This window comes from Quercus lobata, chromosome 8 (assembly GCF_001633185.2).
Source record: "Quercus lobata isolate SW786 chromosome 8, ValleyOak3.0 Primary Assembly, whole genome shotgun sequence".
Classification (NCBI taxonomy): domain Eukaryota; kingdom Viridiplantae; phylum Streptophyta; class Magnoliopsida; order Fagales; family Fagaceae; genus Quercus; species Quercus lobata.
This window is the reverse complement of record NC_044911.1, coordinates 51544004-51557859: the sequence shown is the minus strand read 5'-3', so window position 1 is coordinate 51557859 and position 13856 is coordinate 51544004. Positions and strand designations below refer to the sequence as shown.

The 13856-nt window shown below is 35.3% G+C and overlaps 1 protein-coding gene across 1 annotated transcript; it reads left to right on the top strand.

Moving 5' to 3' along the window:
- Positions 1-12238: 12238 nt before the first annotated feature.
- On the top strand, positions 12239-13484 carry LOC115956077 (probable carboxylesterase 8). The gene has a single exon (XM_031074536.1). It carries the CDS (start codon positions 12348-12350, stop codon positions 13380-13382), a length of 1035 nt encoding a protein of 344 aa, XP_030930396.1. The 5' UTR covers positions 12239-12347; the 3' UTR covers positions 13383-13484.
- The last annotated feature ends 372 nt before the right edge of the window (positions 13485-13856 follow it).

The window sequence follows — 13856 nt, the reverse complement described above, 5'->3', positions numbered from 1 at the left end:
TTGTTTATTGGAAAAAATCTACCCTATTTCCGTTGCATGTTTCTTCTCCCTCACATGAGAGTGGACCCCACAGCATTTCATCCACAAGGGATTTGGATCTTTTTGATCTTGGTCTTGAAGGAATATTTATGTATCAACAAGATGACCAACCAACAGTAGAAGAAGATGATGTTCTTCATCCTCCACCTCCACCACCTATTTTTCCACCTCCACCTTTTGTTCCTGACAACCAAACTTATCTCACCTATTCATTAATAATAGATTTGAAGCATTTATTCATCATTGATGATGCTCCTCCTTCCAAGTGGCATGAAAAGTTTTTTGACGTGTACTCATGGTGTACTATTGAACTCCATGCTCCAAATTCCACAGTTGCCTAAGTAATTGCTAAATTTGTTGCAAGGCTTACAGGAAGACTAAGAGAATGGTGGATTTCCTTAGGAGAATTTCGACAAAGGCATGCAGCCCATTCTCAAATATTGGAAGATTTCTTTACAATTATTCATAATGAATTCCTTGGGGCACCAACACACTACACAGAAGTTGCACGAGAAGAATTTCTTGCCATGAAATGCTATTCATTTGAAAGGAGAGATTTAGAAAGACACTTTGATCGGATGTCAAGGCGATTTTTTACCATCAATGGCACAGATGATGTGAATATCAAGCAGACTTTTCTCAATTCTCTTTTAGAATCATTGGGAGACGAAACCCTTCGAATAATGAATATCTAAAGAATAACTTTGAATCAAGACTCATTAGGAGAAATTTATCAGCATATGCTTATTGCCCTGAAAAAGCTCTGCAACCAAAGAAAGTTCCTTCAGAAATGGAGAAGATTCACAAAAAACTCAAAGATAGCTGCAACAAGAAAGATTTACAGATAAAATGTCATGAAAAAAGTTGTGATTGTTCAATAAAAAAGAGAAACCACTTCAGGAAGTATTCTTTAAAGAAGAGATACTAGGTAGAACCAAAGAAAAGGTTTTTCAGGAAGAAGAAATGGAGATTCCTCAAGAAAAATCAATTTAGAGGAAAGACTTCCAAAGTTTGCTTTGTATGCAGAAAACCGGGACATTTTGTAAAAAATTTCCCAAAGAGAGAAAAGGCGGCAAAGTTTCTTGAGCAAGCCCAAATTCATGTAGAAGACACTCCCTTTTCTGATGTAGAATCACTCTATTTGTTAGATGACGAATATTCTCCTTAAGCCCTAGTAGTCATGGGATACTCTACAGCAGAAGAAGTCTCAGATTTTGAATTAGTGGCCTTAGATCCAGAAATTCAAGCCATCTATACTTCCCAGCCTACTTTAGTCTCTTTGGCAAACTCCATTCCTATTGCCCAAGTTCACATTCTCCTTGACTCATATTCTAAACCGACCCCTGTCATTGCCCTTTTTGATACCGGAGCAGCAGTAACAATCATTCATCCCAAAATTTTACTTGAAGAATTCTGGTTACCTCATTACTAGATGTTCCATGCAACAAATGGAGAAACATTCCCAATCAAAAAAAAAAAAAAAAAAACCCTATACTTATCAGAATTTTCCCAACCCTTACCATAAAACATCAGGTTCTTGGATCACCTCTCATTGGTAGAGACTTTCTTATAGGCTTTGATATCCTTCACCAAATACCTAGCCTTAGATGGTCATCAAAAGGACTTTCACATAAACAACATCTCCTTACTTGGACCTAAGTTCCTCACTTGTTCGTTGTTGATCCTTATGATTCTCTAAGACTCCTGATCATTAATGATTGTTGTGCAAATAGTCATTCTGAGTTCTTACAGAAAAATCCAAATCCCTTGTGGATAAACCTAGACTTTTTCATACACCTTCCCTTTAAAAAGAATGGAATTGAAAAGTTCCAATTTCATCTCCTTGGGTATAATTTTCTAGTTGAAATGGACATGTCTTCCTTTTCAAAAATGCTTTAGTTCAAAAGAAAGATGCTCCCTCATCCTCAGTTGCTCAGATGGTCAAATTAGTTTTCATAGTGGCCTTTCCAAGTCAGGCATATCAAAGGAAAAGATAATTTGATTACTGACTATCTTTCTAGAAAATCCCCAACCATCAATACCACAATCATTTCTTCACCTTTATGTGTATACCCTATCACAGATCCATCCTCACCCTCAGATTCATATTCCATAACTGATATGATAGAAAGCCTTCCCTTAGATATAAAAGACCACATAAAAACCTTAACCCTTGAAGCCAGATCTAAAAGAATCATCAGAATCCTCCATGATTACCTTAAACAACATTACAACCATTCTCTAGCCATCTATCTTGACCCTGACAAGCCATGGAAAACACATTTTTCCTTTTGGATATCCAATTGGACTGTTTTCCATTACCTTTACATGTGGTATCTGCTTAATGAGTATTACTTGTGCATCCATTTTGAACTAGGATTTTACAAGCTCCTTTTCCCAAACAATAATAGATATTTTGAAAAATTATGGTTTGAAATCCTCAAATATGATGCTCATAATGGAGATTGGAAACGATATACCACTAAAGCTCATCCAAGATTTGGACACAGAATTACTGCAGGATCCATGATTGTCAAGTTTAATTCAAAAAATGATGTTCAAGCAGAAGAAATTTTCCACTCGCCAGAAGTCCATTGGCTCACTAATCCAAATAATTCTCCCCATGAGCATGTGGAACCCCCTTGGTCATGTTGCCAGAAAGCACTCAAGTGGACAGAAACTCTTAACACAAGAATTCAAACCCGATTGACTCAAGTCTAAGTACTCCAGAAGTCTATCACCAGTAATTGCCACATGTTGATGCTTGGGAACTACCAAATCCTTTGTTGGCTGCCCATCATTTCATAAACAATGATCCTTATTATGACAATCATTACCCAGATCTGGATATTAATGATGATTGGTTCCAGGGAAGAGATGGATGGGACTAATTGTGTTCAACACTTAAAAAAAAGAAAAGGATGAAGATTTCATCTTTATCTATTGGAAGCATTCACTCCTCCGTATGGTAGCAACTTTTATCATTGCCACTAGCTTTTATCAAGTTTAGCTTTTATCATTTCCAACAACTCCTACCAAAAGATATTATGGTGCTTTGTCAAGCCCATGCATTCTACTGTGTTGTCGGCAATATAATTGCTCGTAAAATATGTTGAATTGTAGTTTGAGTTCCGGGTGCTATAAATAGAAGATCAGTATATGAAGGAGGGATATAGAGCCTCAGAGTTTCAAAACTCCTCCCTTCCTTCCTCTTTATGTAAAATTCCCATGTCATATGTAACAACTCTTTTCAATCTAATAATATCAGTAAATTTGTTGTATATAGTATCCTTTTCTATTTCACATCTTCTAGTAATATTGTATGTATTGTTAGTTGTTTACATTCTCAACCAATTTCCATAATAATCTTCTTACACTCCCTTTGAATCAAATATAGATAGGTCATACAGAAAGACACAAAATATAGAGGAAGACATAGAGATTCAAAAGGGGTGTAAGAAGATTATTATGGAAATTGGTTGAAAATGTAAACATCTAACAATACATACAATATTACTAGAAGATGTGGAATAGAAAAGGATACTATATACAACAAATTTACTGATATTATTAGATTGAAAAGAGTTGTTACATATGACATGGGAATTTTACATAAGGAGGAAGGAAGGGAGGAGTTTTGAAACTCTGAGGCTCTATATCCCTCCTTCATACACTAATCTTCTATTTATAGCACCCGGAACTCAAATTACAATTCAACATATTTTACAAGCAATTATTTTGCCGACAACACAGTAGAATGCATGGGCTTGACAAAGCACCATAATGTCTTCTAGTAGGAGTTGTTGGAAATGATAGAAGTTGAACTTGATAAAAGCTAGTGGCAATGATAAAAGTTGCTACCATTCGGAGGAGTGAATGCTTCCAATAGATAAAGATGAAATTTTATTTTTATTTTTATTTTTTAAGTGTTGAACACAATTAGTCCCATTCATCTCTTCCTTGGAACCAATCATCATCAATATCCAGATCTGGGTAATGATTGTCATAATAAGGATCATTGTTTATGAAATGATGGGCAGCCAACAAAGGATTTGGTAGTTCCCAAGCATCAACATGTGGCAATTGCTGGTGATAGACTTTTGGAGTACTTGGACCTTAGTCATTCGGGTTTTGAATTCCTGTGTTAAGAGTTTCTATCCACTTGAGTGCTTTCTAGCAACATGACCAAGAGGGGTTCACATGCTCATGGAGAGAATTATTTGGATTAGTAAGCCAATGGACTTCTGGCGGGTGGAAAATTCCTTCTGCTTGAACATCATTTTTTGAATTAAACTTGACAATCATGGATCCTGCAGTAATTCTGTGTCCGAATCTTGGATGAGCTTCGGTGGTATATCATTTCCAATCTCCATTATAAGCATCATTTTTGAGGATTTCAAACTAGAATTTTTCAAAATATCTATTATTGTTTGGGAAAAGGAGCTTGTAAAATCCTGGTTCAAAATGGATGCACAAGTAATACTCATTAAGCAGATACCACATGTAAATGTAATGGAAAACAGTCCAATTGGATATTCCAAAGGCAAAAGGTGTTTTCCATGGCTTGTCAGGGTTGGGATAGATGGCTAGAAAATGGTTGTAATGTAGTTTAAGGTAATCATGGAGGATTCTGATGATTCTTTTAAATCTGGCTTCAAGGGTTAAGGTTTTTATGTGGTCTTTTATATCTGAGGGAAGGCTTTCTATCATATCAGTTATGGAATATGAATGTGAGGATGAGGATAGATCTGTGATAGGGTATACACACAAAGGTGAAGAAATGACTGTGGTATTGATGGTTGGGGATTTTCTAGAAAGATAGTCAGTAATCAAATTATCTTTTCCTTTGATATGCCTGACTTGGAAAGACCACTGTGAAAACCAATTTGACCATCTGAGTAGTTGAGGATGAGGGAGCATCTTTCTTTTGAACTGAAGTATTTTTGGAAAGTAAGACATGTCCATTTCGACTAGAAAATTATGCCCAAGGAGATGAAATTGAAACTTTTCAATTCCATTCTTTACTACAAGTATTTCTTTAAACATGGAATGGTAATGGAGCTTTGAGGTCTTAAATGCACAACTTTTATATCCATAAATATTCCTTTTTCCATCAGTTTCTTCAAAAGGAGCTGCTGCCCAGTATTCATCACTGGCATCTATTTATAGTACACGCTTGCCTGATCCTAGAATTGGCAATGGAGAAAGCTTTTATGCCAATTTTTTCAATTGTTGAACTGCTTCCGTATGGTTTGAATCCCATTCTGGGGGGTTCTTCTTCAAGAGTTGAGCTAGGCAGTTTCTGTACTTGGAAATCTTTGGTATGAAATCAGACATATAATTAATAATTCCAAGAAACTGTTGTATTTGTTTGGCAGTAGAAAGCTTTTCTGGAAACTCTTTAGGAGATGTAGCAATATGTGGCTATAGAGTATACTTTTGATCTGAAATAGTTATTGATACCCATTTTCACGACACATTTCATACAAGCCCATTTCATACAAGCCCGACTTCCTTGTGGGCTCAATTCATGTATTATATTATATTTTATTCTTTTGAGCATGGCCCAAGCCCATGAAATTTATGGAAAAATTGAGAAAGTGTGGTTCAGAGGATATGGGTTGGTTCATTTTGGACCTTTTGCATGAGCCTAGCCCATGCGTACTACCAAGTGGGCGAGGGACGCTGGTAGTACATCAGGCTCATGAAAGAGGTCTTGTACCCAAAATTTCCACCTCAAAAGAGTTTTTATGCTCTGGGTGACTGTGGCCCAAAGTTTCTACCCTAACCTAAATTTGTTACCATATTTTCTTTTCCACCCAAAAAACACAACTAACCCTAAACTAATTAGCTAGCCTATTGTAGCTAAATGTAGCTGTCAAAAGCCTACAATGACAAGGAAAGAATAGCTAATGGAGTCAGCCACTTTATTTCCAAAATCATGTAAAAAGCAAGCCAGCTCTCTTATCCAATTAAAGCAAATTTGACCATAACTTCTTTGATTGAGACCTTGGGGTTCAAAGTCTCTTCTATTGACCAAAAACTAGTCACTTAGAGCACCCAAAGTTCAATACAAAAGGCCCCAATCAGATTCAAAATGGACCAACCACGTTCTACCTAAAGACTTGAAACTTCAGAGCAAAAGCCCATTAAGCCAGTCGACAGTCTCACAATTTCGAACCTTAGTGGTGGAAATATGGGTACATGGGAACCTTCCATCTCTTCCTCACGACCTCTCTCAATTTCCTCTTTTTGGTGACTGTGGGTCGAAGTTTCAGACCTGTTGAACCACGTTTTCCCCATAGAGCTGAAATTTGAGAGCAAAAACCCACTAAATTAGGAAACATTCTCACAATTTTGATCCTTAGGGGTGGAAATATGGCTACAGGAGAACCTTCCCTCTCTTCCTCACAACCTCTCTCATTTTCCTCTTCGCAGTGACTATGGGTCGAAGTTTTAGACCTGTTATGTTTTTATACTTTTCCTACACTTTTGTTATTAGCATTTTGATTCTCTCTTCTCAAAGTACCATTAGCCTTTTGTTCATTATACATTTGGAATTTTGGGCTTGATTCTTCACAAATAAACCTTTTTAAAGAACCCAAGGGGAGATTTGGGCCGTTTTTGCATTTTCGACCCTTATCGCAAAAATATCCCCCATAATAGTCATCCCCAAAAACTCTATTGATGTTTTCCCAATGACCATTTTTTTTTCTCCAAGAGCATAATTCCTTGGGATTTCACTAAATTGTAAAATTCAGTGAGCAGTTTTTCATGAGAATCTGTATCTTTTGAGAAAAGGAGAATATCATCTACATAGATCAATGCATTTGCCAAGAGAGGTTGAAACAAGGTCACCATTGCTTTTTGGAACTGAGATGGAGCATTTTTTAGTCCAAAGGGCATAACCGTCCACTGGTAATAATGATCTAGGATGCAAAATGCTGTTTTGTATCTATCTTCCAGATGAATTCCTAACTGCCAAAATCCTGCATTAAGATCAAACTTTGAGAACACTTTTGCATTTGAAAGATGCTGGAAAAGATCATTTTTATTTGGCAATGGAAGCTTATCATCTACTAGAAAATGATTTAGATTTTGGTAGTTGATTACCAATCTAAGTTTTCCTCAGATTTGCTCAGCATGCTTAGTTAACATAAAAGGCTTCACAAGCCCACGGGGAAGAAGTGGGTTCAATGAGTCCTTCAGTGAGGAGTGTGGAGATCTCTTGTTTAGCTAGAGCTAAATGTTCTGGATTCATTTCTTTGTGGTTGGCTTTTGTAGGATTGACATCTTCATTCTTTTTAAAGGGAAGGTGTATGAAAAAGTCTGGGTTCATCCACAAGGGATTTGGATTTTTCTATAAGAGCTCAGAATGATTATTTGCACAACAATCATTAATGATCTAGAGTCTTAGGAAATCATAAGGATCAACAACGAACAAGTGAGGAACTTGGGTCCAAGTAAGGAGATGTTGTTTATGTGAAAGTCCTTTTGATGACCATCTAAGGCTAGGTATTTGGTGAAGGATATCAAAGCCTATAAGAAGGTCTCTACCAGTGAGAGGTGATCCAAGAACCTGATGTTTTATGGTGAGGTTGGGAAAATTCTGATGAGTATAGGGTTTTATTTATTTATTTATTTATTTTTTGTGATTGGGAATGTTTCTCTATTTGCTGCACGGAACATCTGGTAATGAGGTAACTAGAATTCTTCACGTAAAATTTTTGGATGAATGATTGTTGCTGCTACTCCGGTATCAAAAAGGGCAATGATAGGGGTAGGTCTAGAATATGAGTCAAGGAGAATGTGAACTTGGGCAATAGGAATGGGGTTTGCCAAAGAGACTAAAGCAGGCTGGGAAGTATAGATGGTTTGAGTTTCGGGATCTGAGGCCACTGATTCTGAATCTGAGTCTTCTTCTATTGTAGAGTATCCCATGACTACTAGGGCTTGAGGAGAATATTAGTCATCTAACAAATAGAGTGATTCTACATCAGAAAAGGGAATATCTTCTGCATGAATTTGGGCTTGCTCAAGAAGCTTTGCTGCCTTTTCTCTCTTCGAGCAATTTTTTGCAAAATGTCCTGGTTTTCTGCATACAAAGTAGACTTTGGAAGTCTTTCATCTGAATTGCTTTTCTTGAGGAATCTCCATTTCTTCTTCCTAAAAAACCTTTTCTTTGCTTGTGGGGTCCACTCTCATGTGAGGGAGAAGAAACATGTGACGGAAACACATAATAACTTCTCTGTTTATTGAGATGACTATACTTTGTGTAGATTAAAATGGATTTTTTATTGTAAAGATCGTTGTTTTCATGGGATCTTACAACAATTTGCCCATATTTCAGAAATTTTTTATTGGTTAATTATGAATTTAATATGCTGTTGGTGAATGCTCTACGAATTATAAGGTGATCCTGAGCATACTTTTAGGAAGAATAAATTTTGATGGTCAGTTAATTGGAAATTACCAACAAGATGTGTTGCCCAATGGTTTGCACACTGAAGATGTTATTTCACTCATTGAGAGAGAGCATACCTGACCGGCGGTGTGGATGAGGGGGACTGTGCAGAGGTGTGGAGGATGAGCGTGATGGTGCGTGGAGGGCGATGTTTGGCCGACGGTGTGGAGGTGGTTACTGATTGCTTTGGTGTGTATAGCATAAGTGTGAGTGTGAGTGTGAGAGCTTTGGCTGAAAATGAAATGCTATAAAATAAAAATGTAATACATTTCACACCAAATCAGGTCTATTTTACAATCAAGAGAGAAACTGTTTTCAGGTTAACTAGATTTTCTGTTCAACCAAACACCCGTAAATGTATAAAATGTTTTTCTTAAAGCTTTTTTAATAAAACAAACACAACCTAAATAGGTAAATCAAATGAGTATGTCTTGATAATTCTCTCCTCAAACTTGAACATCTTAGAATTCTTTTGATCTTTACAAAGAATTTTAGTCAAAACCAATTTTCCAAGATTAAATTATTTTTATTTTTGACAATACCATGGCCATATGGCCACCATCAGAGAGTGTCTCAAATGGCTTTTAGAAAAAGGGGTCCGGTGTACGAAAAAGGTAGATTATGAGTGATTTTTTTTTTTTTTTTGGTTTCCCGTCATATTTTCTCAAAACTTTCAACCAAAGACTAATCACTGTTCACAACGGGTGGACCTAGTTTGTATAAGTTATATAATATAATTTGTAGTATGTTTAAAATTTTCCTAATTATATGCATATCAAAATCATGATACTTAACTTTTTTTTTTTTTTTTTTGAGTTAGTTACAATAAGTTATATAGTAAAATTTGTAGTATGTTTAGAATTTTTCTAATTATGTGCATATCAAAATTATGATAGTTAACTTTTTTTTTTGGTTAGTTACAATATGCTATTAACTCCATAACTTGAATTATTTTCTCCTAAATCTCATTTAAAAAAAGTACCACTCTTGGCAGACAAGATAATTATTAATTACCTATCTTTATATATTGATGTTGTTACAAATTATAATCCACTCATTTTAGAATAAATGAATAGGATTTTAAAATCTCTACATTTGAATTATCACAAGAGTTTTAGAGTCTCATCAAAAAGAAAAAGAAAAAGAAAAAAAGAAAAAGAAAAAGAAAAAAAGAAAAAGAAAAAGAAGAGTTTTAGAGGATTTAATCCAACCATGACCATTTGAAGAGAGATTCGTTCCACACTTATTTTCCCCTCTTTGGCTCGTATTTCAAAGAAGCGGTATATCATTGACTTGAATTTATGATCGATTATGAGTTTGTTAATGTATAGTTGGCAATAAATGAGGCAGGGATTGAGGTGGTTCTGGACCTGGCCCATGCATGCCCTTTTTCTTCGCTAATTAAATTGAATAAACAGGTTGTCCATGATCCTGGTTGCAGTTTGCAACATCATAAATATAGGGTCAATTTTCTATACACATTTATTGATGCACTATATGGCTCAATGCTAATATAATACTCCAATCTTTAAGGGCTGAGTGGGATGGTAGTAAATTTTAATTATTTCACACCAAAAAAAAAAAAAAAAAGGTCTTCAACTTTATTAGTCATATAACCTTTTTCAACTCCGAAGCTTATACTTCGTATATTCTTTGGACATTTTACGACAATTCGGAAGGTTTTTTTTTTTTTTTTTTGGGTACAAAACTAGATGCATTTTTCAAATAAATTCAATCGTTTAACTGCAGTGCAACATAAAAATTATTATAATTTTTAAAAAATAATTAAATTAAATATTCTATGATTTATTGGTTAACGAAACTATATAGTTTTATCCTATTTTTAGATGTTGTATCTTATTTTCTTAAATTGAAATAAACTATATAGTTATATTAACCAATAGATAATAATTTTTAGTTTAATTAATTAATTATTTTAAAAAATGTATAATAATTTTCTGGTGTTTATTATATATGGTGAAATATATGAAGCAAAAACAATACCTTAAAATTATATTATTTGAGTTAATTAGATAAAATGATTTTTATTTATGAATATATAAAAATTAGATTCAAAAACATTGTATGGTTTAATTTTTTACAATAAAATATGCTATTTATATTAGGGAAAAGTTAACAGATACCCTATGAACATTAGTTTATAAACTTTTTTTTTTCAAAAAAATTTTATGAGAAAATAAAAATGTAACTTCTCAAAAAAAAAAAAAAAAACTGTTTTGACAGTTTTTTATATTTTCTATTAAAGTGGTATCAAAATTTTTTTTTTTCTAAAATAGTCAATTAACAAATGTTTTAATGGCACCCATTAAGAAGACTTTTTATATTATTAAAAAATCTCAAATAATAATTTCAAAAATAAATACAAATAAAGTGTGCATTAAATGAAATTAAATAAATACAATTAAATGATATTAATATACAACAAAGCCAAATATAGAAATACTTAAAAAAAAGGGAAAAAATAAATACAAATAAATTGTGCATTAAAATGAAATTAATATACAGATAATAGGACAACAAAGCAAGTCAATGAAGAGTCTAAGGGGTGTTTGGATTTTGAGTTTCCATAACTCATAACTTTGTTTCCATAACTCATAACTCAAAATTGGTGGGACCCATGCAAAAAAGCTTGTTTGGATTTTGTTTTCAATTGTTTCCAGTTTTTGTTTCCATTACTCAATTTTCTGATTTTTGAATTATGAGTTATGGAAACTGAAAACACATTTTAGGTGTTTTCAGTTTCGAATGACATTTTCATAATTAAACACACATTAATGGGACCCATGGCCAGAGACAAGTAACGTCAGGTGCATCTTTTTCTTCTTCTTTCTTATTCTTTCTTTCTTCTTCATAGACTCACTCCAATGGCCATTTTTTTCTTCTTCTTCATTCTTTTTCTTTCTTTTCTTCTTCACAGAAACACCAAATATACTTTATCAAAAAAAAAAAAAAAAATAGAAACACATGGGTACCAATTTCTCAAACCTAGAAAATCAAACCCATAAACACGTGAATTAGATCATACACACTAACATAGAAACACAAACCCACAAAATTTTCTCTCCTTAATCTTGTTTTTGTGTGCTTTCTCTTCAGCCAAGCACTAATAGAGGTAACCACAAGCAACAGAGACAAAGAAAGGGGCATGAACAACAGAAAAAACAGGCACACACAGAACAATACCCAAAAAAATCAAGCCTTGGGGTTTTCAAAAATCAACACCAATAAAACGTGGAGATCGGTGCTGGGTTGAGAAGGTGGGAGATCGGTGCCGATCAACACCACTACACGTTAGAGGTGGGAGATCGGCACCGCTGCTACACCGATCGTCTTCTAGCTTACCTGGGTTTGGGTTTGTGTTGGGGGAGTAATAGGGCAATGGTGACTGAAGGAGAAGAAAATGAAATGAAAAGAGTTGAGGGAGGCGGGTAGGCTAACTATACTCATTGACATGGTGCTCCGGCAGTGGGTCCCACAAACAGTAGAAATATTTGAGTGATGGGAAGGGAAAACAAAAACCAAACAGGTAGGATATTTTAAGTGATGAGTGATGAGTGACGAGTGACGGAAATTGAGTGATGAATGATGAGTAATGAAAAAATAAATCCAAACAAGGCCTAAAGTTTCTGCCAAAAAAAAAAAAAAAAAAAAAAAGGTCTAAAGTAATAAAGTACGCATCTACCAAACAAACTAGTCCATAATGGCATGGTCCATTTCATACACCTACACTTTCCTGCCTATTATAATCACCTCATTTTCTCATACTATCTCTCCCCATATCTTCTCTTCCACTCAAACACACACAGAGATTCAAGATTCAATCATGGCAGACCAAACAAAAACCTCCAATATTGATCCCTACAAATTCCTCAACATCAGTCCCAATCCAGATGGCTCACTCACTCGACTCACCCCATTCTCCCCCGCATCCACAAATCCAGAACCAAGCAAAGACCCCTCAACCCAACTACTCGCTCTCTCCAAGGACATCCCTCTTAACCCCAAAACCAAAACTTTTCTCAGGCTCTTCCTCCCACACCCTGTCCCTCAAAACCAAAACCAAAAGCTTCCTGTCATTATATACTTCCATGGCGGAGGCTTTGTTCTCTTCAGCGCAGCTTCACAGCCTTTCCATGATTCATGTTCCAACATGGCAGCTCAATTCCCAGCTCTTATCGTCTCCGTCGAGTACCGTCTCGCTCCTGAACATCGTCTTCCAGCTGCTTACGATGATGCCATGGACGCCATCATGTGGATCCGGAACCAAGCCAAGAAGGATGAAGATGATATCAATGGCTGTGATGCATGGTTGAGACGGTACGCAGACTTTTCACGTTGCTTTCTAATGGGCAGTAGTGCTGGAGGAAATATCGTGTACCATGCAGGTCTACGCGCTCTTGATGTTGATATCAAACCTGTGGAGATCAAAGGGTTGATATTGAATCAACCGTACTTTGGTGGGGTCCAGAGGACAGGATCAGAGATCAGGTTGATCAACGATCGGATCTTGCCCTTGACTGCTAATGACTTAATGTGGGCCCTTGCATTGCCAAAGGATGCGGATCGTGATCATGAGTACTGTAATCCGACGGTGGGCGGGTCCCATGATGCGAAGATCGGACGGCTACCAAGGTGTTTGGTAAGGGGTTATGGTGGGGACCCATTACAGGATAGGCAGAAGGAGCTTGTGAAGATTTTGGAGGCACGTGGGGTGCACGTGGTGGCTGAGTTTGATGAAGAAGGCTTTCATGCTGTGGAGCTGTTTGACCCGACGAAGGCCCAAGCTTTGTTCAAAGGCATTAGGGATTTTATTAGAGGGTGTGAATGTGTTGTTGGTGAGACCAAATCTACTTTGTGAGATTCTGTTTTACATATTTTGTTTCTTACTTTTGGTCAATTGTTAAAGGAAGGTAATAAAGCCTTGCGAGGCGCAGTTGGCCCCTACTGGCTTTATAATTGATACTTGATACCTAAGAAGTTCCGTTTATCTAAATTTTAAACAGTAAACAGTAATATTTAGGTTTTTTTTCTATTTATTTTTTCAAACATACTTTCTAACAGATTCTTTATCATTTTTTCAATTTCATTTAAATATTATTTTTTTATTCATTCATTATTCTTTTTTTAATCATCATTTATTCTTCATATGTTCATTTCCAACAACTATATTTTTCAATGAAAAGTGTTATATTTACAACATTTTTCGCAATACTTTCACAAGAATCACAACAAAATCTTATGTGGAAAGTTGTTATTAGTTCTAATTTAAATCCACCACTAAAATTATTTTTTTACTCGTCAATATTAGCTAATAACAATATATTACTTAAGA